Raw genomic sequence first — 27,558 nt, forward strand, 5'->3', positions numbered from 1 at the left:
CTTTTGTGTGTAAAGTATAAATTATGTGAAATCCAATGTCATTTAATTCCCCAAATTCCATGAAATATTACAAAGAATATTAGCGGTGTCTTCAGTAGTAGACTGAATACAGGCGCAAGTGTTCTGTTGCTCCTAATGTCAATTTAAAATCTGAAACTGCGTATAAAAACTAAGAAATCTGTTTCTTGACACCCCAATTAAAGTATAGTGTTCTAGAAATCTTTTATATCCTCTGATAGTCCACTAAATTATCCTTTTTGATTGCTTCCATTCTATAAGCAGTACGTTAAATATGACTAGACACAGGAATATTTTATAAACTGGGATTGGAAATTAGTTAAACCCCAAACGTGTTTAGCAATTAAGTAAGCTTAATAAGATCATAAGATGATAATTAAAAACATGTTGAGGCACAAATACATCCCAAAAGGATAAAATAGTTTTATTTATAGTCTCATAATAAAGGTATGCCTTAACTTGCAAGACAACCGTTGGCAGTATGTACAACATACCTGTAATTTCCATGGAATGGAACAAACAAATATTGATTACGTACACACTAAGTTACCTCTGCGTAAAGGAAAGAAAAGAAAGATAAACATTCCCAACACAGGCAAATATTTCAAGGGAAGGCTTTTCTTTGCAGAACTGACACCATTAAAGAGTATACAGTGTTATATACTACACACTGAAATGGACTTTCAATAACAAAAATAAAGGTTGCTGCCCTTGCGTAACATTCAGTATCCATTAGGGGATTTTTTTTCATATTGATATTTTATCTGATACTAATAAAAATAGAGGAAAATAAATAGTTGAACCTGTGGGAAATTCATTGAAACAGCAGGTCAACTCATTCATCCTCCTGTGCTCTCTGGGAAAACTCAAGCCAAACGTAAGGGAGATCAGACATGAGGGTAACACATCAATTTCCAAGCATTACTATAAATAGAGGGATTAATTCAATTACACAAACATCTTTTAAAGACAAAAACTTCAGCCACCTACACTGAGTGGAGGGTTGCATCTTTGTATAACAGACTTCTTTTTTTTTCAAAAGCAACTTCACATTCTTTTCTGGAAAAGTTTGATTATTAAAAAGGTAAACTATCCCTAATTACCCATTTCATTAAAGGTTGAAAAGTCTCACACTCTCACAGATTGCAGAGGTTGTCTAAAACAACCGAAAGAGAAAACAAAAACAAATGTATTATAATTTCTTTAGCTTTATCTAAGCCTCATACCTTGTTGTCTCCACATTTGCTTATGAATGGTTATCATGTGGTCTGAAAAAAAGCATATTGTTCTTCAAAACTGCAGAGCTGCCTCACTTTTGGGATTTAAAAGTTGTTGCTGGGCCACGAAACGGAGTGACAGGATGCTTGCCAGGAGGGAAAGGAAGGTAGAAGCGTTTTATACATAACAGCACCGCTCTCACACAGTCTCCACCTCGTCTCCTGGACTGCCGTTTGAAGGCAGGACAGTGTGGACAGGTGAGAGGAGTTGGGGCTGGTGGGCAAAAAGAGTCTGTTTGGAGAACCGGGAAACGACCCGGGTCTAGCTGGGCTCCACGCGCAGCTTCTTTCTGTTGGGAGGCTCGTCCGGCTCTGATTCAGAGCTGGAGTCGGAGCCGCCGTCGAAGGCCGACACCGCGCTGCCTTTCCGGTTTGTGTACATGCTGCTGTCAGAGGAGTAGTTCGTCTGGAGCTGAGTGTTCCCCTTCGCCTTCTCCAGAGCCCGAACTGCAGTAACCAGAGACAGAAAGACACATTAGATCCAGTCGAATACTGTCGTACAAATACACAAACAAAACCGTTCGTCCACGTACCCTGCTGCTCTAACAGTGCATTCTGCTTCTTTAAGTCATCGATGTCTTGCTGGTGGGTATGGTTTTTTCGCCTCATGTACTGGATGTACTCGGTGGCTTTGTCTAGAATCTGTGCTCGGGAAGCCTGTTTGACAGAACTCTGTCAGCAAAAATTCAGAGAGCCGTGGGAAAAGAGCTGCAGTGTCTGTTCAACAGAACAACATTAATTGTGCCAAAACAGTTATACAGTGATCAGTGTTACACATGTATGTTGCAACTGGGGATGGCAGGTTCAGCTCATTTTGCTTTCGATAGCCGACACGCATTAACAAATATTTGTATCGGTTGATTAAAAGAAAAATAATAATAAGGCAAAATTACGTGAAATAGAAAAGGCACTTTACATTTACTCCAGAGCTACATGAATCAATTACATTTGACGCGCTATATCTGTTTAGATGAGCTGAAATTTATTTTGCAATGTTAATTTAACACATCATCTGTAACCACTTTTTAAAAAACATTTGTATTTAAACATTGACATCCCCAGTTGCAATGACTTTTTAATAAGGATAATACAATAAGGATAGAAAAACATGACTATTCCAAAGGGTCAGCAACCTTTTGGCGCTAACAATGACATATTGCAGAATATTTCCTAGCACAAATACACACATTTCCTCCATGATAAAGCACCATCCCAACTGCACAATGAATTATGCCAATGTCTGCTGCACCTGCTAATAATGATTTACTGATAAAATGGACTATACCAACAAATGTCTCTTGGTTACGGTGGGCTAGGTGCTAAAAGGTTATAGAGCTGCTGCCTTCAGTCTGTAATAGTACACTGAGGACATGAGGCAATATTTCAGATCTCAGATTTCATCATTAAGGGGAAACTAGTGTGAGCTTATTTGACACATAGGTGGCTTTGCTGGCAAGCACTTTTCTAAAATAAGCCCCTGATTTACTGTTTGTCCTGTGCATGTTGATATATTTGTTGTATGTATTGTGACTTAATAAGTGTTTTAATCCACCTATGAAGCCAAAAGGCCAATTCACACATTTGTGGATGATAAAGATTGTTTGGTTGATTATTACTTTCTCATTCCTCTATTAAAGCCCTCTAAGAAAGCTGTCCAAGCAGAACACAATAGTATAACATTGACACTTAAGTGTGCAACTGGAATAATGTCTGATTAGGTGGTTGAATATTAAGGACTTGGAATTGCAGGTGATGAGCTGGAAAGTCAGAAACTATGACAATGCAAGATGAAGGAAGCTGTCTTTTCACCCACTGGTCGTCTAGATCAGGGGTTCCCAAACTTTTCAGCCCGCGACCCCCAAAATAACACTGCCAGAGACTGGCGACCCCTGCCAACACCTTCGTCACACATGTTGCCACTTGTGTGTACCATTTTCAGGCGATTTGTAATCTGTTCTAGAAAAACGATGTGTTTTTTAGGATTTCGAGAAGCATATAGAACAAACAATGGATGTATTTTATGAATATTTATCCATGCTGGAAGTGGATTTAGATGTTTTAGGAGTGAGATAGAGATTACTATCTAATATGCATCCAATGAAGCATTGCATGAAGTCTCTTGATGATCAGAGGCTGTTGTTGGGGCTGCATAAAGGTTTTTTATTTTTGTTTTGTAGGCAGACCATGCAGGCCAGCCCGATGGTCACCAAGGTTCATGTTTTAATAGCATTTTTACAAAAAAAGCCCAGGCGAGCCTAACATGTGAAAAAAGGGCTTCGACCTCAGAGAGTTAAACTTGGGCCTGCGGCCATAGTTTTACTGTATTTAGTTTTGAAAATCCACAGCGGAGTTTTGTGTCGTACTACATGCGGTGTATTTTGCATATCTCTCAGTAGCCAACGATCTGTGAGTCTGTTGGCTCGGACATAAACTCCGTAATAAATGTAGTCTACATTTCACAAGAGGTGTAAAACCTGAGAGCATTTTAAATCGCATTTGAACTAAATGCTTATATAATCTGTAGTTGTATTTGTATTGTTGATTTATTGTGTGAACGAGGCAATATAGAGAAGGTTAAGCTGTCATTATTAGGCTGTAATTTGTTATATACTGTTGGAGTGGTAAGCAGGCCTATTGTTTTTGGATATTTGTGGAGTCAGGTTCTGGTGTTTGATTAAGACATGTTGTTGTGGCCTGGGCGGTGCAGATTGGCTCTTATAACAGGTCAGGTGGGGGCAGTTATGAAAAAGCCCCTACCTGTGCATAACAAGTTTACAGGCTGTGAGCGTTAACACATCAGAACTGGCATATTTCACTATGTTCGGTATAAAAAAAACTAATCATTTTGTTAATAATTTTAACTGCAGGTGCGTCTACTTGCGACAACCTCGACTACCCATTCTTCACACTGTCATCCTTTAAGTATAATATCATTCAGTTAGAAATAATTTAACAACATACAAATAGCTTTGTATGTTTATTTATAAATCATTTAACTGCTAGAGTTTCGTATGGCTAATGTGGTTAATCTAGAGAAAACACACCCCCTCCTGACAGTTTCTCATCTGTTTGTGTTCCTATATCTTAGGACATGCAGTTCAGGTTATGCAAATAGTTAGCTAGCCTTAAGGCCGACGAACTGATAGTGACACTGACAAGAAAATCTAAAAGTTGTTTATGAGAACTAGGTTGCTGTGCCCTGAGATAGAGAGCTTACCTTAAAAACAGATTCAACATCTTTTCTGGTAGAGAAAATGCATATATTTTCCTCTCACCTTCTCCCCTTGTAATGCAGGCACAGAATCTCGTAAACCGGAAAAGCTGTCTTTAATGTGGTCCCTGCGTTTGCGCTCCAGCGCGTTGTGATGGGCTCGCTTGTCTGCCTATAAATGGAGAGGCAAAGTGTACAATCAGAACGCAGCTCATATACTCAAAAACTCATAAGATAATACCAAGGAAGTCATTCCCATGTGAGTTTGGATATATATATATCCTTTATTTAACCAGGTAAAAAGACTCATTGAGATTAAAATCTCTTTTCCAAGAGTGACCTGGCCAAGAAGAAAGACAGAGCTATTCAAAAATGTCAATATACAAATGTTTCAGCTTTGAATTGGACTCAAGCAGAATGAGTAGTGGTACAAAACGTGTTATGTGTTCTTATGTTATACTCGTCATCATACAGCAGGGACCTGTGGTGTGAGCATATTGTTTACAGGGAGGGGATGTGTTTACAGAACGTTAACTAAAGATGTGGCATTGTTTAAAGGTTGGAACAGCATACATGGGTCAGTTTTGTCTACCAAATGTCCTTCACGAGAACTACATTTGAACTCCAACGTCTAACTTCTCCCCGCTATTTCAAAAGGACTGAACAGAACCAATATCTTCCAGAGAAAGTCATAAAATGCTTGCTTTTTTGGTGGAGGGGTTTAACTTACCTGATGGCTTTTTGGCAATAGCTTTATAACTTGGCATTGATTTGTGTATCATTAAGGCACCTTGAATGTAAAGAACAATCTTCCAGGTCAAATACAATAAAATGTATACTATTAGGAAGAAACACCATATATATTTAAATGTACATGTGTAGCTGCATGCATGTCATTCATAAGCGCTGCCAATGATTGTGAAAACATAACGTGATCAAATGACCTCTCTTACAGTAAGTTCTGCACTGAGCAACACTAAAACCATATCTTTAATTGTATCAAGGTTTAATCTATCCTGTAACGTTAGAAATGTTGATAAACGTGGGTTTAACAGCATGTTATGTATAGTGTGGCTTTAAGAGGATCCCAAGCTGGAGATCACAGCTTAATCAAAGGGGGGAGGGGAATCCATGGCTGTGAGAAATATGTGACCAGATCGAGAATCTGACACAAAATCATATGCATACTCAATTTAAACCCTATGGCACCTTTATATGCAATTTAAAAGCAGCTGTGTGTAAACCACGGGGCATTTAACTCAGCATGTACATTGTACAGTATGTGCTATGTTGCATTTGGCAAGTATGCTTCAAATGCAGCTTTAAATAATGCAGCAGTGCTTAATTCTCGCATTAGGAAAACACATTTTAAAAAGGCCCAGATATGTGCAGGAACAGAACAGGTGAACTTGGCATGTTGCTAATCGACAACACACGAAAACATCAACACTGTCTCTGGGGTCCTTCTCGCACAGCCGCCGTTTGGGGTGTGTTGCGCCTGTATTCATGCAGTTACGCCGAGGTTGCTTGGAGCGGCCATGATGGACGTTTAAAGACTCGCTAAAAACCTTGAAAGTTACGCTAACTACAATAAACACTCAATTTCCACATCCCTAATTCAACGGTATGGGAGGAAAAACTAAAATTGAAATATAAATCCACTTCAAAAGTAGTTACGTATTGAATTGCATGGGGAACTTTCACTATCTTTGAAGTAATATAATCAACAACAACAACAATTATCATACTACATTTGCTTTCCTCGTCTGCTGAGAATATCCTTAACTGTTGAATTATAGTATTTTAATGTACAGTTGTTTATTAGAGTTCAACTTTTGAGTTAATAAGCAGTTTGGATGTGACCTTTCGTCTAACGTTATGTTCTCTCCAGAACTGCACAGCTAAGAGAATCAACATTATATATGTTTCTATATCTTCTTTGAATTCTGAGCAGACATCTATTGGGATGTACAGCAAACCTATAAACATTACTTGTCGTTGTAAAAAATTAAGGGAAGTGTCAATGCATTACATTACGTATAACAGTGGAGGTAAACAACACATAAAATACACATTTGATCACATTTTCCATTAAATGATGTGTAATATAATATGTGCACGTAAGTCCTTTTTGGCCGCTCCCAGCACCTGTACCGTAATTGCACTATTATATAAGCAACCAGATCTAAACGATGGCTGGCTTAACTGGTTTCGCAAACGACAACTCACTTGACCGCAGTAAAACCACGGAACATATTCACCAGACTCACTGCTCGACTTTATGTTACAAGCCAGCGAGTCAGTTGCTACTGAAAAAACACTTCTTGTAAAAAAGATCACCTCCTATTAGTCTTAAAATCCAGTAATAAATATGAAACCCAGCAAGCTAACTAGCTAGCTAGCTCAATCAGATATCGTAGGTTGGCAGGAATGTTAAAGTTGCTGTTGGCTAACAAATTGGCTAGCTACTTCTCGAGGAAACTAAACCACATACATCGCTGTCGACGTCGATGTCATCGTTTTCGCTCATTCTTCGGTGAACTGGTACGAAAAAAGAAAGCAAGCAGCTGTCAAAACAAAGTGCAGCGACAACTGGAGGCAAATAATAAAATCTAGCACGGAGCTTTCCTACAGCAGAGACATGACGATCAACGGTTTCTTTACACGTGATTCGCCTACACATGGACTGAAAAACATAAACAGCGCAGGCGCATCAAAGCAAGGCCTTCTGGGAAATGAAGTAATTTGACCACTCACAGCCCGGCTAGCGCTCTCGCTGCTTCTGGCATAATAACTACATTTCCCATAAGACAACGGGTTTAGACTCTCCCACCAAAATATACCGTTATCTCCTACAAGTTGCAAGCACAGCAGCCTCAGGACCTTCGGTGTTATTACTCAAATTCATGCACATATATTTGCTGTATTGTAATTATAACAATTGGAAAATGCATTTCGTGAAATTGTCCCAAGTGAATCAGTGATGACGAAACATATAAAAGTATATTTGATGTGACATGCTCCTGAAATATCTGTCATGCAAACACGATTCTCTGGTATTAGCAGCAAAATGCATGTTGTTAAAGTGTGATGGTCATTGAAAACAGGGCAGTGTGTTACAATAACTAAGCTCTTCTTGCAGCATATGATTTTGAGGCCAGATGGTGGCCTGGCTCACTATGGCTGCCCTCCCCCACCCACCATTCATGGCTTTACACTTGCCTCCATAGGACCTTTAAATAGCTTCTGCAGCAAGTCATCACTGCATATAAACCTGCTGCAGCACCCAATACATGTACTTATGAATGTATTATCAGGAATTATTTGTCTAATTTGAATAGGAAAGAGAGGAACATGGGCTGTGTTATGTCCTTTTAAATTACATGATAACACATACACTTTCTCATGTAATATTTAGACACCATGTCGGGGCCTTTGACCTTTACTGTCATGACTTTCTCACCTGTGCAACGGAAAAAGTCCATCAATCCAGCAGTAAAAAAAAATAGTTGTGTTTTTGCACACAGAATACAATCTGTATTACATGTAATGATGATGTCTAAAAATACATCTTAATAAATTAAATAAATTGGGAGAACCAGGGATTTCTTGTGTGTTTCCTCACACAATTAGGTTTTCCAAATGCTGTCCACAAGTTTTAATGTGTCAATAGGGTTATGGAACTATCACAGACATACTGCATATCGGAATACTTTGATTGTCTTTTACACAATTGATTCACCTGAATGGGAAAAACTTTTAGATGGTGATATTCAACATAATGCTTGGATCAGTTACATCTGATCTTTCTAGGATTTTCTAGGAATACTAGGATTCAAATGTATAGCTGTAAATTATATTTATCCTCATAATTTAATATTCTCAGTTGGCTTTTTATCAGATGTAAAATATTTATAAATACTTGCTTTGATTGTCCTTAATGCCTCCTTAAACCTCAAACAACATCATGATATATTCCTATGACTATCAGTTATCTGGTTTTGTTGCATAATATTGTTTAACCAGACATCTATGCATGTGGAAGCAGCAAGTTAACATAGCTAAAGCTCATGATCCTGTAAGAGACTCCATTGCATGTTAGCACGTGAGGTGCATTAAGATTTAAGAAATGGCCCCTTCAGTTTAGACACATGCTTCAGAGATTAAGCCAACAACATTTTAGCCTGCTCAGCTGTGCAAGTTGTAATTAAAAGTTCTTGGTGTACAAAGCACCCAAGTGTCACAATAAAAAGGGGCCCCTTTTGAAAAGACTGACAACTCTGCCAGGCAAACTGTGTCTGCCCCGTTGCGTAATAATAATTGGGGGTCTGTTTACACATTTGAGGCCAAATGCATAAAGTGCATTTTTAGAGGTACAGAAGCAAGTCTATTCTGGCCAAAGTTTCCCAAAGTGCCCTGAAAAACTGGTACCAACTCCTGATGTGTTGGGCATGACTTCCAGTAATCTGCTTAAAAGCTGGATACATTAGAATTCTGTGTAACATGTGAGAATAAAAGCAGCGGTGCGAGGAGTTGAACTAGGTTCGGATGGTTTGCTTCTGGAGTTGAACGTGTTTACACCGACCATGTTGCCATGAGCCCATGTGACAGCGAGGGGAGGGCACAGGGGCCAAAAGGAGTTAGGCACAAGAATGTGAGGAGGAGAGATGGAAACCACAGTGAGAGTGAGCACAGCTAAATTACCGAAGCTGGCTTGAAATTAAGGTAAGAAAATTATCCGCTATTTCTTATCTATTGTCATTATTACATTATTGCTTTTCAAAAGGTAAGACTGCAACTATGGTATTCTTAAATTATCAGCAGTCATTTTTATGAAAAGACCAAAATAGAACAAATTAATTATAAAGTATTCTGTATAACAGCCTGCTAACCAACTGTTAGAAACATTAAGATGCATGTTATTTTCCAAAGTTTACACTTAAAACGCAGGTCATATATGCACCATCAATTAAATCAATTGAAGTTAATATACGTACATGTTTGTTGTTGTTCTGACTTTGTATAGATATCGCTTTGGATAAAAGCATCAGCTAAATGTAATGTTATGTATGTACTGTGTTAGGCTGCAAAGACGATACCTGAACAACTTAATTGTTAGATTTCTTTCACATAAAGAAATGTATTGATTATAAGGAAAATATAAAATGATGCAATTGATTTTAAATGATCTGTAATTGATTTAGAGACATGTTAAAAGCCTGAAGCTGAGGTCGCAGTTACACAATCAAATAACATCAATCATTTAAGAACAAAACAGTGATTTCAATTAGAGAAAAAGTTCGGAGTAGTCTGACATGTCTTGTGAGTGTACAGTGTGGACGAAACAACAAGATTATAAACATATACACAATGATAAATGGCTGAGGGATGGCACAATACTCAGCAGTAGTACAGGAGGTGGACATAATGTCAGATTACACAGACTTCAGTTGTAACTTGTAATCGTTTTTGGGGTTTACCTAAAGTATGTTTAAATTAGAAGACCATGTGTGTTTTTACTTCTTTTGCTGTGTGGTTTAGTCATTAAGAGATATATTTATAAAATGCATCATACATACAAAAAAAAAAAAAAAATCAAGATGCATAGTCGTTTTCTTCCACAAAAAAAGTTAAATTATCTTGCTAAAAATCCAGAATAAGCTGATTTGTTTAACTAAAAACATATACGGGTAGGATATAACATTTCTTAACACCAGTGTCAGCTGCATTCTGGACCGCAACTGGCTTCCCAACCATCTGTGATGAAAAAAAAAACATAATAATAATAATAATTAAAGCTGCAAGCAGCATTGAGCGGGTCTTCGACGCTCCGCAGGCTGTTGTCCGCACGTCGAGGTGCGTGTGTAGGTGTCTCGAGGACTCGGCCGTTGGCAAACGTGGGAAGTTTCAGGCCGATCGGACAACGTACATGGGAGTTACAGCAGTATCATAAACATTGTGTTTGATGGCGAGTGATCAGTCGCCATGGCAACGGAATTTGATGACACCCCATAATACGCCTAGATGTGTTGAGGGCTGCATCGTTATCAAACCTGTGACGTTTTGGGCCGTTTGGAGCATGTTAACTGGAGTTATGAGAAAACCGTGTTTCACGGCGACCATGTTGTTACCATAGCAACGACATTTGACGAAATCTCAAAACTGACACATATATGTGTGTCGAGGGCTTGACGGTTAGCACACATGGGAAATTTGAACACTTTTTACCATTTACACAGGAGTTATAGCAATATCGTACTTAACGGCGAGGGATGCGTTGCCATGGCAACAGCTTTTGAGGAAAACTCACTATTGTCATATTGATGTGTTGAGGGCCGGACCATTAACTGTCATCTGAAGTCTGGTGCAGTTTGGACCATTTTCCATCGAGTTATGACAACACTGTGTTTCATGGCGAGGGATCTGTCACCATGGCAACGGCATATGATGACATCCCATAATTGGCGTACAGCTGTTCAGGGCTAGGGTTAAGGACAAAGGAGCCTCATTCACTTTACATTGGGGTTGTTTGCGTGGTGCAGACACGTAAATGTAGCAAAGTTCGTGATTCCACCACGCACTGCGGTGTTAAGGAGTCGTGGTGGAGTCACGCATTCTGGTGAGACCAGGTTGGTCTTGCCACATGGCCTTCCCTTGCATAATCTCAAATATTTTGTATTTGTATTTAAGCTACCAACGTGTAACAGAACCATGTCATGTTTGTTGTTCTCTGACACAAAACATCATGTTGAATCAGTCAATAACAAGATCATTGCCATTGGCATGATGACTTCTGGTTTGGAACACAAAGTTCTGTAAGTAAGTTTCACTTCTTTCGGCTGCTAAACCTTAACTTGTTTTTCACTTATCATCTTGTGTAATCTTTATCTTGTGTTATTTCAAGCTTTTAATTCAGATTGACATGTATGGTATGGGTGTTAGTGTCCCAACAATTCTGTATCTTGTGTAAGTGTATCTGATTATTGCAACACAGCAGCTGCAAGAGAACTATCGATTTTTAGCCGTGTGATTCCATGGATTGTTTATTTTGTTATAACAAAGGTCAAATGTTTCTCAGCAGAAAGTTAACCATCCAGTTCAGCAGTTGATATGGGAGCACCAAAAACTGAAGTTCAGGAAAGAGCCAACGCAAAATACTTCTCCGCTCATGTCTTCTGCTTTAATTCCCCACAGCTTCCAATAAATAGTTTAAAAAGTTGTTTAGAATGAGTTTGATGCTTTAAACCAAAGTGTTAATGACTGAAAACCCTGGTTAACATTCAGTCATGTGATTTTTTAAAAAAAACAAACAGTTATCAGAATCAGAATCAGAATATAATTATCATACCAGTATATGCACTTGGCTACCAAAACATGAATAGAGTGTGGTTAAAGTATGTGTGTGATGTCATGTCAATAACAACAGAGTGAAAAGGGTCAGGGTTGGGACAAATGTAATTTCCCCTTGTGGATTTATAAAGTATTTCTTAAATCTTTAGTCTTAATCCTAAACAATTGAAAACTCTTTGCTAAGGAAAGGTAGGGAAAGCTTGTGTTCAAATATTCAAAAAGGTCAAGGAGAAAAATGAGCCATCACAATACTGCAGATAGCTGCATGTCCAAAGAAAGTTGCCATTGAACAAAAAGTAAATAAATAATTAAATTACGATGGTTTGTGTAGTTATAGTACTCAGATCCTTGACTTACTGTGATTAAAAGTATCAAACATCAATGCAAAGATACTTTTTTTAATGAGTAATATGAGCAATTATTTCCTGTGTTCAAAATCCTACTTAAGTAAAAGTACAGGAGTCTTCATAAAGTATCATATGCTGTCTTGTACCTTGGTGGTACTAAAGAATATGTGTTGTGTTTCTACTTGAATCTCTTTTTATATCCAAATCTTCTATGTACATAAATGTTTTTTTCTGTCTTTGTGAAGAAGTTTGGTCCAAAACCTGTTTGTTTTTGTGTGCTGTATGCAAACATAAAAAGGGGAAACTAACATCACCCTTTTCAAAGTTAGATCTAAACATCAGAGCTAGAGATGCTATGAGATACAAGACCACAGAGATGTGTTTAGCTATGATATTGTGATACAATCATGGCGCATCTGCCCCTGAGGTGTGAAAGCATTTAAAGACAATGGTGACCTGATACAGTATCTACTACAGCTGTCGAATGTGTTTGAATGGACTTCTAAGAACTCAGTTTGATTATTTTTCATTATTAACTTCTAGATGATGACCACAGTGTTATCCAATCTTGTTTATAGTGCTTTATTGAACAGGGAATGGGGGCCAAGATTGTATCAAGAGACTTTAAGCCCCCTCACTGTCCCTGTTGATCCAAAGTGGCGGGACTGCAGGGCCCATTATCTAACAAACATGATAAGCTCCACTGTGCAAGTCACCACAGTAGCTGATTGGTTGGGATATTTCATTTCATTTTTATTTGTCCCGCTCATGGTACGCATAGCCAAATGTACAATAATTGCCAACAAAACATGTCTCTACACACCATTGAGCGAAAAGGAGCAGGGAGAAGAATAAAATCTTATATGACCTGCCCCTTTCTAAAAAAAACAAAAAATAAATACAAATAGATGGTCTGCCCTTCATAATAAAAAAAAATGTTCACAGCCACACATAAGAGTACACCCTCATCTGAGTCCTACTGGAGAAGAAGGTGGAAAGCGGCGCCTAATAATAATAATAATAATAACAATAACAATAACAATAACAATTACAATTAAAGCTGCAAGCAGCGTTGAGCGGGTCTTCGACGCTCCGCAGGCTGTTGTCCGCACGTCGACGTGTGTGTCTAGGTGTCTCAAGGACTCGGCCGTTGGCAAACGTGGGAAGTTTCAGGCCGATCAGACAACGTACATGGGAGTTACAGCAGTATCATAAACATTGTGTTTGATGGCGAGTGATCTGTCGCCATGGCAACGGAATTTGATGACACCCCATAATACGCCTAGATGTGTTGAGGGCTGCATCGTTATCAAACCTGTGACGTTTTGGGCCGTTTGGAGCATGTTAACTGGAGTTATGAGAAAACCGTGTTTCACGGCGACCATGTTGTTACCATAGCAACGACATTTGACGAAATCTCAAAACTGACACATATATGTGTGTCGAGGGCTTGACGGTTAGCACACATGGGAAATTTGAACACTTTTTTACCATTTGCACAGGAGTTATAGCAATATCGTGCTTAACGGCGAGGGATGCGTTGCCATGGCAACAGCTTTTGAGGAAAACTCACTATTGTCATATTGAGGTGTTGAGGGCCGGACCATTAACTGTCATCTGAAGTCTGGTGCAGTTTGGACCATTTTCCATCGAGTTATGACAACACTGTGTTTCATGGCGAGGGATCTGTCACCATGGCAACGGCATATGATGACATCCCATAATTGGCGTAGAGCTGTTCAGGGCCGGACCATTAGCCATCATCTGAAGTCTGGTGCCGGTGATATAAAAGTGAAGATTGGGGGACGATGGGACCGTGTCCATTGGAGTTACAGCGACACCGTGTTTTATGGTGAGGGATGCGTTGCCATGGAAACGGCATATGATGACATCCCATAATTGGCGTAGAGCTGTTGAGGGCCGGACCATTAGCCATCATCTGAAGTGTGGTGCAGTTTGGACCATTTTCCATTGACTTAAGACAACATTGTGTTTTATGGCGAGGGAACGATGGGACCGTGTCCATTGGAGTTACAGCGACACCGTGTTTTATGGCGAGGGATTCGTTGCCATGGTAACGCCATATTAAGTAACATCAAATTTGACGTAGAGCTGTTCAGGGCCGCAGTGTTAACCATCATGTGAAGTTTGGTGGCGTTCTGAGTATGTCAGTTGGCGTTATGACATCATCGTGTTCCATGGCGAGGGATGGCCCGAGCATCGAGCGAACGCGAACTTTGGGGCCAAATCACGGCTACGCCGTGCGAAAGAAAAAGACTTCCGTGATAACTTTGAATTGCCCATGTCTCGAGACGCTACCCGACGAATTTCGAGAACGTACGTCGGCATCATCTCTGCTCTCGCCTTCACCCTGGTGCCTTGTGCCATTGGCATAGCCATAAACCACTACAAACCCAAATACTCACCGTTCATCAAGAAAGTGAGACTGAAATTTGAAAGCAAACATTTTGGACTTGTCATATCGGGAAAACCAGCATGCACAATACCAGAAAACTGAACCATTGTTTTATTTTATACACCTGTGCTTTTACAACTGTAAAACATAATGAAAAAGGCCACGTTTCCATGAAAAGTCATCATGGCATTGGTGTAGTTTTTGGTACAAATAAACAGGAAGTCCTTTAACGCTGAAAGCAGACCTTGAAGCCTCCAGATAATGTTTGCCACATTTGGAATTAGGCAGGAACAGAACATTCAGTACATTTCATGTTGCGATTCATTAACTGACCCTTGTAACATGTTGTTGCTTTCTCCTCCGGCTGGTCTCGGCATCCTGACAGTTGCAGCTGTCCTATTGTTCGGTCTGTCTTATTTCGCCATCAAAGACGGTGCTCGTCCTCACACCGGATGTGCTGGCCGTGGCGGCTCTGATGCCTCTGATTGGATTTACGCTGGGATATGTGATGTCTAGGATATGCAGACTAAGTCCAAAGTAAGTGAAAACACTCTATAATTGGGTTGCTTTCATTGTTTTGTCGTACGGATAAAGTCCCTGGGAGAAGATAGATTTCGTGCGGAGGACGAAAAACGCGATAAATCGCGTTTTTCTGACGCGAAATTCAAAATGGCCGGCTTCCTGTACGTTATTTTATACCCCTCCAAGAGGCTTTTTGGTTTGTCTCCGCACCCTAGATATGCGTAGCGAGTTTCGTTCGTTTACGTGAAAGTTAAAGTGGGGGGAGTTTACGTTAAAAACGGAAGTGGGCGTGGCCTATGCAATTTTTTACGCAAAGTTCCGGAACCAATTACACATCTGAAGTTGCACCACTTCTGACGCGCGTGCAACATTTGGTGAGTTTAGGGTGAACATAGGGTCTTCGCCGACCTAGGTCTCAGACCCTAATAAATAAACATAATATCAGATCACACGTTGTAACGCTACTTATAATAGTTTTTTGGGTTTACCTAAAGTATGTTTAAGTTGGAAGACCATTTGTATTTTTACTTTTGCTGTGTTGCTTAGTCATTAAGAGATAGATTAATACAAATAAATCATACATAGATACATGAAAACAATAACGACTTGAGATGCATTCGTTTCTTTCCACAAAATTGTTAAATTATCGATATCTTTCACTAAAAACATATATGGGTAGGATATAACATTTCTTAACACCAGTGTCAGCTGCATACTGAACCGCAACTGGCTTCCCAACCATCTGTGATGACAAAAAACATACCGGTACATGCTGAGATTCAAGGGGAGCAAAGAGAAACTTTCCCTCAACGAGTCAATGTGGAAACAGCATCTGATGTCAGACTCTGCACGTTCATCATACTGCAAAGTACACGTCAACCATTCAAATGAAGCAGTACACATGATGTTTTTACATATGCAGGTGTAAACTCTGGCTCCTTTTACTTTTTTGCTGATTAATGGTATGCTGGACTTTGACTGAACTCTAAAAGCTGCTGCTGTCCTGGCTTCACATTGGTGATATTATGCATTCCTGTTATTGTATTATCAATCAACACTAATCAAGTATTTGATGTCATTTGCCCGAGTTTTTAAAATTCCCTTGTAGACTACTAAAAGAATGCAATCCAATTCAAGTTGGGCTTGGAATAAAGCAAGTAGGCTGGAAAACTGTGTGGATAAACCCAACTAAACTCAATAAATAGCAGGTTAAATATGAGTAATACTCAATTTATTCTCAAATGAATACTGAAATAAAATGCTAGATGCTGAATTTATGTGTATTGACGTCTAATGAATGCAAAAACAAACTGTATTGCCTTAGCTGGTAATGTATTTAACTTGCTTTGTGTGCCAGGTGAGAGCCGCAGCCCAGCCGTGTTGGGATGAGCACCAAAATGAACGCCACATTACTCTACAAGGGAATAACTGACATTTACAATGAGGCAAACATCTCTGGCAATGGAAGTGTGATGGGTGTCTTGAACATCCCCCCTTCTCTAGACAAAGTCATCGACATCTTCGTGGTCGGCATGCTCTTCATCCTCATGATATCTCTTGGCTGTACGATGGAGATTTCCAAAATGAAGACCCATCTCTTTAAGCCAAAAGGAGTATCCATTGCTCTGCTGGCCCAGTTCGGCATCATGCCCCTGACTGCTTTCTCTCTAGCCAAAATCCTGCAGATGGAACCCATCAAGGCTGTGACTGTGCTAATCTGCGGCTGCTGTCCAGGGGGAAGCCTGTCCAACATTTTCTCCCTGGCTATGAAGGGTGACATGAACCTCAGGTGAACCCTCATTCATGTTTTGATTCCAGGTAACAACATTGAAGGCAGGCCAGCCTAACAAAGCTTCTTCTCTCTCTGACACCTCCCCAGCATCGTGATGACCACCTGCTCCTGCATCGCTGCTCTGGGTATGATGCCGTTGCTGCTCTATATCTACTGCCAAGGTTTTGACGGTCTGGAAGATGCCGTACCGTACGTCGGCATCATCTCTGCTCTCGCCTTCACCCTGGTGCCTTGTGCCATTGGCATAGCCATAAACCACTACAAACCCAAATACTCACCGTTCATCAAGAAAGTGAGACTGAAATTTGAAAGCAAACATTTTGGACTTGTCATATCGGGAAAACCAGCATGCACAATACCAGAAAACTGAACCATTGTTTTATTTTATACACCTGTGCTTTTACAACTGTAAAACATAATGAAAAAGGCCACGTTTCCATGAAAAGTCATCATGGCATTGGTGTAGTTTTTGGTACAAATAAACAGGAAGTCCTTTAACGCTGAAAGCAGACCTTGAAGCCTCCAGATAATGTTTGCCACATTTGGAATTAGGCAGGAACAGAACATTCAGTACATTTCATGTTGCGATTCATTAACTGACCCTTGTAACATGTTGTTGCTTTCTCCTCAGGCTGGTCTCGGCATCCTGACAGTTGCAGCTGTCCTATTGTTCGGTCTGTCTTTTTTCGCCATCAAAGACTTTGTATGGCTCGTCCTCACACCCGATGTGCTGGCCGTGGCGGCTCTGATGCCTCTGATTGGATTTACGCTGGGATATGTGATGTCTAGGATATGCAGACTAAGTCCAAAGTAAGTGAAAACACTCTATAATTGGGTTGCTTTCATTGTTTTGTATGATGTGAGGGGATAATTGGTTGTATACTTGATTAAAAACACACAATAGAAACAAATAAAGGTTGTTTGCAACCCTTTGGTTTAATCTTAAGGGCCTGATCAATAGCTATATAGTGAATATAATTACTATAAACACTATTATACAAGTTTATACAATATGATGCTCCAACAGAGGAAACTGTAAAAAGTATAGTTATAACAGTAAAAGGCTACTTACACATTTATGCATCAGTGTTAATTAATAAATAGGTAATAGTCAAACCTTCACAAGAGCCGTCTTTTACTTTTGATACTGTAAGTTAATTAAGCAAAAAAATACCTATGTCATTTTAATTAAGGATCTAAATCCCGTCTCAAAGTTTTATTTGAAACCAACCTAGTGTTAAAATAAGTGAAGAAAAACTAGATAAAAAATCTAAATCTGGGAAAAATCATATTATTACAAGACATGTCAATACAATTGGTGCATTGAGTATGAAATTGAAACAGTCACATGTAAACTAATGCCAAGTGACTCACCTCTCTTTAGATGCAGCAGGACAGTCTCCATGGAAACAGGGTGTCAAAACATCCAGCTGTGCACTACCATCCTTAAAGTGGCCTTTTCCCCAGAGGTCATAGGACCCATGTTTCTCTTCCCGCTGGTATACTACATATTCCAGGGTGCGGAGGCCCTGCTGCTGACCCTCTGCTTCAGATGTTACCGAGCATTCAAGCCACGGGCCGAGGGTGACTGTCACAGCTATCCCAGTGTTTTTGTACAGCTGTGTCCAGCACAGACATTTGGAGCTATTGGTGTTTTGAATTAACACTATTAAAATGTAAATGTTCCTTTCTTACACAGACGGTGACGATGTTAAACAAAAGGGAGGTGAAGCGGCCACAAATCACCACCTAGTGCTGGACGAGGAGCCGAATCCTACCAAGTGAAGACTCCATAACATGTTCTACACTCAGGCCTGTGATAGGGAAGACTGGGGAAACAAGGGAGACTAATACTCTTAATACAGTCTACTTAATCAATTCTATAAAATGGTGACTATATGTACTGCTTAATATGCCATGATTTATAAAAAATACATTTTGTATTTATATTTTTGTACTTAAAATATGTGCAAATTTTATGACTTACAATTTGACAATAAATGAATATGTGGATAAAATATATTGATGTGTCATGTGGTCTTTTGAGACTGTATGTACGTAATTGAATACTTCAATTAATGCAGACCAAATGAAAAAGAAGGATAAAGGCAATTTGAACATCTCAAATAATATTTAATCAAAATAATTGTATGGTATATACAGAGTAAATTTAACTTAATACATTTTACATATATTAAAATTACCATCTTCACAGAAACACACAAAAAAAAAATGAATTCCTCAGTCCAAAAGTAAATGTAATGGACAGTCAAACCAAGTGAACACTAACATTACACTGATCTGTACACTTACTCACTCACGTGTAGGAGCGTCCAAATAACATTAACAGTGTCACTCAGAACATGTCTGCAGAAGAATCAAAACTAAAGCGGCAAAGTGATAAGACTTTCTCCAAGAGCTGTGAAAGCATTAAAAAGAAGCCATGGCTGATCAACAGCGTTGTGGACACAAATAAATAAATACACATCTTAAATTTCCCGTTTACACTCAAAACAGGAATTCACAAGCAGCCTGAATAAATTAAGAGAATAATATTTTCTGGTGTAGAAGTGATGTGTCTGACAAAGCCACACATAATATCACTAAGCTGTGGAGGCATTTAACTGACATTCATGTTACAAATTCCTTATTTTTACAGAATCCTGTGCATAGAAGTGGAAAGCTAAGGCCATTGGGGGCAAGAGTTGGAGTATGAAGAGAATACGTCTGAAAGCTTTGCGAGAGTGAAATGTACTTAATGCAGGCCTGGGAAAAAAAGTGTTTGCCCTCAATCCAATGAAAAATGCAGCTGAGCAAACTCTTGGGGGGACAAGTTACCTTAAACTGTACAGTGACATGTGGAAGGACATGAATAATAACACCTTAAGTAATACTTTCTAATCACAAAAACCTTGTGAAGACAATGCTGTGAAAGTAAATGACTTGGACAATAATCTTGATTTCCTTCTTTCATGCATCTTCACTGATTCTGGTGTGAAATGTGGGTAAAGAAAAGTAACAGTGAACAAACACTGAAGAGATTATTAGCTCTCAAACTGAGTTCCCCCACTAAACTGAAATACAACAGGCATTAAGTTCAACAGCCTGTAAGACACACTGTCTTCCTTTTTTTCCTTTCTGTTTTTGTTCTACGTTTTCAAACGGAGCTTCAGACATTAGACATACATACATAGATAAGGAATTCTTATGAAAAATGTAAGCATGTATGTACATGTGAATCCCTTCTCTCTTCTCCTTTGGGATGGACCGAGGAACTACTCTGAGTGACCCACAGCTTCACTCAGAGCCTCGTCTGTGTTGACAGCTGTGTTGACAAACTCTCAAGAGTTACCCGCTCACCAGTGCAGGTCAGTAGCAACGCTGGTTTCCTCGAGTAAGTAAAAAGGCTGTTGCATTCTTCAGGCCTCCTTCAGCAATGGCATATCTGTAGACAAAAGACCATTATTAGCAAAGAGGGGGTTTTAGGTAAGTAAGAAGTGTGTTTGAATTGGGCTTCACCATCAGAGTAGTCCATCTCAGAGTCCAGAGACAGGTTGTGATGGTCGCTGCCTGCAGACGGCCTTCTTTGAGAGTATGATGGAGCTGCAGCACCTGCGTGCTCCAGAACCCAGGTGGAGGATGAGGGTGAAGGTGACGAGGAAGACGAGGACAGCGGCACAGGGTGGACCACGGCCATCTCTGACTGCTGCTGTTTGAGGGAAGAAGGCCGAGAGGGGCCAGCCTCTGGCGCTGTGGCGTGCTGACCCTCAGACAGCACTATCTGGACTCGAGACTCGGAGCTGAGGGACGTGGCTCCACAAGTATTCACAGCCTCATCGTACGAGGGCAGAGTCACCTGGACTCCTTCCACCATGATGGACACGGGCTGTCCGGACACTCCCTGATCCCGTCTAGGTGTGAAGGATAAGAAGATAGTTAGTTACCACTAGTTTCTTGAGTGTAAAGTGCTTTTCCGTATTTTGAGGGCAGACTCACCGATGGAGGGATTTTAGTTTTGGCTGCAGAAGAACAAACAGCACCACCAGGAGCAGTATTAGGGCCACTGAGCTGGCTGTGGAGGCCACTATGGACAGGGCGGGCATCCCCAATGGTAAAGTTGGGTTGTGGTCTGTGAAACACATAACAGTTGACACAGTTATGTGTACAGAAGTTAATTTAATTATTTATGTAATTTTCAAAAACGTGTAATTTATTTGTGTACCTTGCTCCATGAGGCAGCTGAGCTTCATTTGGCTGTCCCATTCTCCATACTGACAGGTAAGGTATTTATAGTCTCCCTTCAGGACATAGCCTTCCTCACAGAAATACTCAATCACAGTGCCCTGAGAAAGTCTTTGGCATGGGGCGGGGTGGCAGGTGTAGCCCCCATTCGCTGGCTGAAATGGAGGCTGACAAACTGTCGGCAGAGGAGAAAGGAAACAATAAATACATAAACTCCACTGCTGTATGTTATTTTACTTGAATTCTGTTAACATGCAAGGGACTACGTTGTTGTTTAAACTGTTTTATTAATGTGGAGTTCCCTAAGTCTCCCTCCTGGTGCCTCTTTAGTTCAACCGCTCCCACTAGCTTACATTATTTAAAAACGACTTCATATCTTCTGGAGGTCTGTCTTTACCGTCACTGCGTATACAGCGGGGAGGTTCAGAGGACCAGTGTCCCAGTGCAGAGCAGGTGAGAAAGCTGGGTCCGTCGGGCAGGTAACCGGGGTCGCAGCTGTACTCCAGTACGGTGCCCACAGGGAACGAGCTTCTGTTGGTTTCTGTCAGATTAGTGGACCCGTGCTGCACCGTAGAGGGCCTTATACAACCTTAAAAAGGGGTAAACAAATACAGTTAAAAGCTGAATTTACAACAAAAAAACCATATACAGGCTTTGTCTATAAAAGCACTTAAAAGGACGTATCAGCTATTTGCGCTAATAGCTGATACGCGTCAGCTAATCTATCTATACCTTGTGCTATGTGAGGCAGCTGCTCGACATTAGTTTGCCCCATTTCCAATACTGACAATAACGGAATTTATAGTAGGCTTCAGATTATAACCTTCATCACATAAATACTGAATCCCAGTGCCATGAGGTAGCCTTCCACAAGTGAGCTCCTGTTCTCTGGTTGATATTGAGTGTGGCATACTGTAGATTACAAAAAAACACATAAACTCAGATGCTGTATCTTGTTTCGCTACGTGTCATCTTAGTGCATCTGTTTGTAATAAAACTTGCTTTGTCTCCATCCAAGGGTATTCGGAGTATTCAACAATCTGGGCAGCGCATTGATCATAATTTGTCTGTTTTTGTTATTGCAGTTGCTGGATGTTGATTTAAGAAGAAAGAAGTGTTTCTCTGATCTCTTGTGGAGTTGGTTTGTATGATCAGAGCCCCGATATGTCTCCGACTGCATTTACAGGAAAGCACTCATGTTGTTTTTGATATAAACAAACTGTTTGTGTTACGAACACAGAACGCTGAAATACATAGGGAAAATGCTTACACTAGGTTAGAACATTAAATGGAAAAATACACAGAATACATAAATATTAGGGCTGTCAAGTTAACGCGTTAATAACGCAAACATTTTTTAACGCCACTAATTATTTTAACGTGCGATTAACGCATGTGTATTTGTCCTCGGCCCACCCAGTAGTTTCAGAGCCCAAAGGCTTGACGTTGTTGTTGTTAGTTGGATGGTGGGAGAGGGGGGGGGGGGGGGGGGGGGGTGCTGCTAGTGAACTGTCAACGGGGGGGAAGCCTCGCTGCGGGGAAACGGCGGACCTCTGTCGGCGCAACTTCGATGACGCCGTTTAAAAACATAATAAAGTAAGGGCGGTGCCGGCCGTCAGCGAACCGAGCCGGCCGTCAACGGTATTTGACGACCGGCCGTTCTGTGGTTCTCCAGATTCTACAGACGGCCAGTCCGCCCCTGCTGACAGCCCCGCTCCTGCCGCTCGCTTGCGGCAGACCACGCTTGAACGTTTTCCGGGGAGACGCCTGGACAACAACAGCGATAGCTAAATGGGTGGTGTTGTAGATATTTAAACCTCGTCAATACTGTAAAGATGTACAATGAGAGTAATCAATAATAAACTGGTGAAAGCAAACAGAGTTGACTTAGTAGTTCTTTATACACGCTTGTAGGTACAGGTCATGCAAAATACAAAGTGGTTTGCAGGAGTGGACACAGGGGCAAATGTGTGTGTGTGTTTTATAGAGGACTGTTGCTGTGCAGAGAAGATGACTGTTATCTTACAATGCTCTCATAGGGTGGTGGCGAAGTCCATAGGGACTTGGCTTGGCAACTGGAAGGTCACCAGTTCAAGTCCCGGAAAGACCAAGTGCTACCGACTGTCCCAGCTATGGGCAAAATAGCAGGGGCAGATGGGGCTCATAGCCATGGAAGGCAACCCATCTAGGAGAAGGACACTCTGAACTAAAACCAGGACTGAGAGGAGTTGCGCCCCCCAGTCCTTAATCAGCATAGTAAAGCCAACCATGAAGAGGAGGGCTCGTCTGAGGACTAGAGAGAGATAGGGAGAGCCACATTCCACAGGTACGACCTTGGCAGGAAGCTACTGTGTGATAGAACAGGTCGAGTTGACCAAACAGTTTCTCAGCATAATATCATCATTTGGGTTTACCATATAGAGTAATATAAGAAATTGCCACTTAACATTGTGGAGGACGAGGGGCTGCGTTAGATCATTCGGATCGTGTCGACTGCACATCACACAGCACATTATTTTGACCCACAGTGGGAACTTCAGTCTCATGCTTTGACTGTTATGAAGACAGAGGAGCGGCATTTCACCGACAACTGTAAACAGGCTAGTCTGTTTGAGCAACTGGCTCAGTGCAGAGAAGTACACAAGTTTGGGAGAGAGTGGGAGAGAGGTTCCAGGTTGTTGTATTGAAAATATTCAGGAGAATATTTGTCATTGTTCCAATGATAATAAACAAACATTTGCATAAAGCATATTTGTCCACTCATATGTTGTACTTCTAACTAGCCACAAAAAGCGTGACCACATCACCCCAATTCTAGCCTCACTACACTGGCTTCCAATTCGGTTCCAAATTGATTTTAAACTCCTTTTATTTGTTTTTAAAGCACTAAATGGGCTGGCTCCGGCCTATATAGCCGAACTCCTCCATCGCTACACCACAGCCAGAGCTTTAAGGTCTGCTGACCAGCTGCTGCTGGTAGTGCCCAAGACCAGGCTCAAAACCTGAGGGCACCGAGCCTTCGCAGCAGCTGGCCCTAGGCTCTGGAACACTCTGCCCCTCCATGTGAGGTCAGCCCAGACCCTAGGGTTTTTTAAATCAACACTAAAGACACACTTCTTCTCCCTGGCCTTCTAGTCAGAGCGGAGCACGACTCCTGACATTTCCCTGTGTTTGATTTTTATATTTGCTGTTGTAATTTATTGTCTTCTGTTTTGCGATTGTAGTAATGTGTTATTTATTTTTTGCATGTACAGCACTTTGGCTCGACCAAAAATCGTTTTAAAATGTGCTTTATAAATAAAACCTGATTTGATTGATAAGAGTATTAAAAACTTGAAAAATATTCCTCTAAGGTACATCTAGAACAGATAAAAAACGTGCGATTAATTTGCGATTAACTATGGACATCATGCGATTAATCGCGATTAAATATTTTAATCGACTGACAGCCCTAATAAATATATATTTTTTAAACAAATAAAAAATCTCAAACTATTTACTAAAACGACATGTTGTAAACAGGTTTGAAGGGTGGTGAAAATGCAGACTGTATTAAAAAGGGGGTTTGTTTTTACCATCACTTCTTATACAGCGAGGAGGTTCAGAGGACCAGTGTCCCAGTTTGGAGCAGGCGAGGATGCTGGATCCGACCGGCAAGTAACCGGGGTCACAGCTGTACCGCAGTACTGTGCCCACAGGGAACAAACTCCTATTGGAGTCTGTCAGATTAGTTGAGCCATGCTGCACTGTGGAGGGTCTTACACAACCTTAAAAAGGGGACAAATAACAGTTAAGATCTCTAATTAGCTTAAATATATTTTGTATACAGCACATTTGTTACAAACTGGTAAAGTTAAAACTAAGTTTAGCTTTTTTAATTTGTTATGATCTATGGCATTACAACTTGCGCATTACAGATATTTTTGAGAATACTTCTAGAAAAATTAATTGATCTTATTGATATATCTCAGGTTGAGGACTGACCAACCTTGGCTCACACAACTGATCTGCATGGGGCCGTCCCACTGTCCGTCCTGGCAGGTCAGGTAGTTATAGTCTCCACTGAGAAAAAAGCCATCGTCACAGAAGAACTCAATCACAGTGCCGTGGGAAAACATACGGCAGGGCGCTGGGTGGCAGGTGTAGCCCCCATGTTCGGGTTTGAAGAGGGGTAGACATGCTGATGGAGGAAAAGAAAACTTAACAAATAAAGCAGCAACAAGTGCATGGTGTTGTTTATCTGTAACCATAAATCATTACACATAATTTACAGAGAGAGAAGATTTTAAATGAGGTTAGCTGCTCACATCAGAGACATTCTACGTTACTTTGCAGACTGGACAAAGACTGAGGTAGACTAAATAACTTACCACCACTGCGTATACAGTGAGGAGGGTCAGAGGTCCAGCGTCCGACTGTGCTGCAGGTGAGGATGCTGGGTCCGTCTGGCAGGTAACCAGGGTCACAGCTGTACTGCAGTACTGTGCCCACAGGGAAGGAGCCCCTGTTGGTTTCTGTGAGGTTTACCCAGCTGTTCTGGACCATATAGGGCCTCACACATCCTGGGAAGAAAAGACAAAACAAATTAGAAATTCTGTGAAACTGCGCAGGTTTTCAGCAGAATGAATACAATAAATATTTTGAGCCGTGTTTCATTTCATTTCAAACCTTTATTTAACCAGATGGTCCCATTGAGATCATAGATCTCTTTTTCAAGGGAGACCTGTGTTTGATACATGTTACCCAGTGAAGCCACCAGTAAGTTACACACAATATGACCTATAATAACCATATGTACTACAAGGGCATGGCACCACATGTGTCCAGAAAATGTCGAAGCTCTAATTCTACCTATTACCGTACATAAATTGCAATATTGTATGGTTTGGCAGTGTCATGGCTAATCCCATCCTCTTAAATCGGGACATCTGTACTAAATTATTATATCTTAACTTAGTAAATTATCCGTAACAATAATAATAATGCAAATATCACTGACATCATAATGGATGGTTTAGTGCTTTTTTATTAGGTCTGTAGTATTACTGAAAAATAAATCTGCTTGGATAAACTATCAAATGTTGAAAACAATGTTAGGAAACAGTCACTACGGTATCCCCTGTGCAGTATGACATGCAATACATCCCATCTTTGTCAGGATTGTTTGATTTTCAACCATTTTGTCTTATAAATAACAAAGCTGAATAATATTATTAATATTCGTAAAAGAAAGGTTAACGTACAGATACAATCTAAAATGCTTAACATTGTATGAGTGTTCAACCATCATTGTGCTCCTTACCTGACCCTTGCCCAGTGGACACTGCAGTCAATACCAGCAGCAACAAGAAGAACCGTTTAGTGGATGAGGTGTGGGCCCACAAGGCAACTGATGTTGACTGTATCATTCCATCGCACATCTTTCCCCGCTGAGTCAACTCAACCTGGTATGATCAAAACATATTGTAAGCACAAAAAGGCTATACATATTATGATGAAAAAGCAATCACCCAGAGCCTTGACCACATGCTGTCACCTGGCTGGCGCAGGTACTCTGCAGAGCTTGGACAGCTTCCAGCGAAATGGGTGTGATTTTGGTACAATGACAGCACTGAGAAAAAAAGCCTAGCAAAAACCATTTAGCAAGTTAGCGTTTTAATTGCGAAACCCATGCCAGTTGCTCCCTTTAATACCGTTAATTATCTAAACGAAGCGACGTTTTTCGCTAACCATGTCACCCACACATCAAATATAACCCTGTTCCTGAATGGTTCTATCGCAGCAGCTACACACCCATTTTCGGTGCTTCCTTGTTAGCCTTAATAGCTACGTTTGATAACGTTACAGGGAGCCAGGCCAAAACAAAATAAACCACTGTTATACACCGAGTGTACAATGTGGAGTATACTTAGCTAGCAACTAGCAAATGTGCAGACACCTATCGAATATGTATATTCAACGAAGCACATCACAGCTGGTTCGATTGTTAGGCTAGCTGCCTTGGACAATCAATATTAGCCTTCAAAGCTGGCTAACGCTAGTAAGACATAAAAAGGGCTCGTTGTTTAGCGTTACCTACCACAAAAAGACGGCCTCGAGTCCTCTACCTTCGCGTTCTCACACTGTATACATTTATTAACACTATCTCAGCTTCATTGACGACATTTGACGTTACTAATTAAACGAAGATATCATTTAATAATCGAGCGCAGCGGTGCAGCTACAGCTAACCCCTAGCTAGCTCCCTACTAGCTAGCTTGTTACCCGCTACGCTAGCTAGCAGCATCGATTGAAGCATCAGCTTGGCTGCCTCAATTCCGTCCGGCAGCCATAGTAACAAATGCATATTTCCATAGTTACAACATCCGGTACTGTTTGCGTCC

The 27,558-nt window shown here is 40.6% G+C and overlaps 3 protein-coding genes across 6 annotated transcripts; 1 reads left to right on the top strand and 2 right to left on the bottom strand.

The window, feature by feature from the left end:
* Nucleotides 1-417: 417 nt before the first annotated feature.
* On the bottom strand, nucleotides 418-7,175 carry LOC117481798 (protein max-like). Its single transcript, XM_034129731.1, has 4 exons — nucleotides 7,001-7,175; nucleotides 4,571-4,678; nucleotides 1,829-1,967; nucleotides 418-1,742 (listed from the first exon to the last, which is right to left on the bottom strand). The coding sequence occupies exons 1-4, from the start codon at nucleotides 7,034-7,036 to the stop codon at nucleotides 1,558-1,560; spliced, it is 468 nt and encodes a 155-aa protein (XP_033985622.1). The 5' UTR covers nucleotides 7,037-7,175; the 3' UTR covers nucleotides 418-1,557.
* A 1,992-nt stretch (nucleotides 7,176-9,167) lies between these two features.
* slc10a1 (solute carrier family 10 member 1) lies at nucleotides 9,168-18,955 on the top strand. 3 transcript variants are annotated; one of them, XM_034129458.1, is made up of 7 exons: nucleotides 9,168-9,231; nucleotides 15,005-15,156; nucleotides 16,499-16,930; nucleotides 17,021-17,225; nucleotides 17,565-17,743; nucleotides 18,318-18,517; nucleotides 18,633-18,955. In XM_034129458.1, exons 3-7 carry the CDS (start codon nucleotides 16,527-16,529, stop codon nucleotides 18,716-18,718), a joined length of 1,074 nt encoding a protein of 357 aa, XP_033985349.1. In that variant the 5' UTR covers nucleotides 9,168-9,231; nucleotides 15,005-15,156; nucleotides 16,499-16,526; the 3' UTR covers nucleotides 18,719-18,955. The 3 variants fall into 3 exon arrangements, with proteins under 3 accessions (XP_033985349.1, XP_033985512.1, XP_033985427.1); XM_034129536.1 differs by having other exon boundaries at nucleotides 9,186-9,231; nucleotides 15,011-15,156; XM_034129621.1 differs by lacking the exon at nucleotides 15,005-15,156 and having other exon boundaries at nucleotides 9,176-9,231.
* A 90-nt stretch (nucleotides 18,956-19,045) lies between these two features.
* Nucleotides 19,046-27,497, bottom strand: LOC117481885 (sushi domain-containing protein 4-like). 2 transcript variants are annotated; one of them, XM_034129908.1, is made up of 11 exons: nucleotides 27,255-27,425; nucleotides 26,712-26,800; nucleotides 26,478-26,619; nucleotides 25,546-25,737; nucleotides 25,164-25,355; nucleotides 24,751-24,942; nucleotides 21,573-21,764; nucleotides 21,156-21,350; nucleotides 20,930-21,062; nucleotides 20,453-20,844; nucleotides 19,046-20,378 (listed from the first exon to the last, which is right to left on the bottom strand). In XM_034129908.1, exons 3-11 carry the CDS (start codon nucleotides 26,593-26,595, stop codon nucleotides 20,353-20,355), a joined length of 1,632 nt encoding a protein of 543 aa, XP_033985799.1. In that variant the 5' UTR covers nucleotides 26,596-26,619; nucleotides 26,712-26,800; nucleotides 27,255-27,425; the 3' UTR covers nucleotides 19,046-20,352. The 2 variants fall into 2 exon arrangements, with proteins under 2 accessions (XP_033985799.1, XP_033985735.1); XM_034129844.1 differs by lacking the exon at nucleotides 26,712-26,800 and having other exon boundaries at nucleotides 27,255-27,497.
* Nucleotides 27,498-27,558: the final 61 nt, after the last annotated feature.

The sequence above is a fragment of the Trematomus bernacchii genome, unplaced genomic scaffold (assembly GCF_902827165.1).
Source record: "Trematomus bernacchii unplaced genomic scaffold, fTreBer1.1, whole genome shotgun sequence".
NCBI classification, from domain to species: domain Eukaryota; kingdom Metazoa; phylum Chordata; class Actinopteri; order Perciformes; family Nototheniidae; genus Trematomus; species Trematomus bernacchii.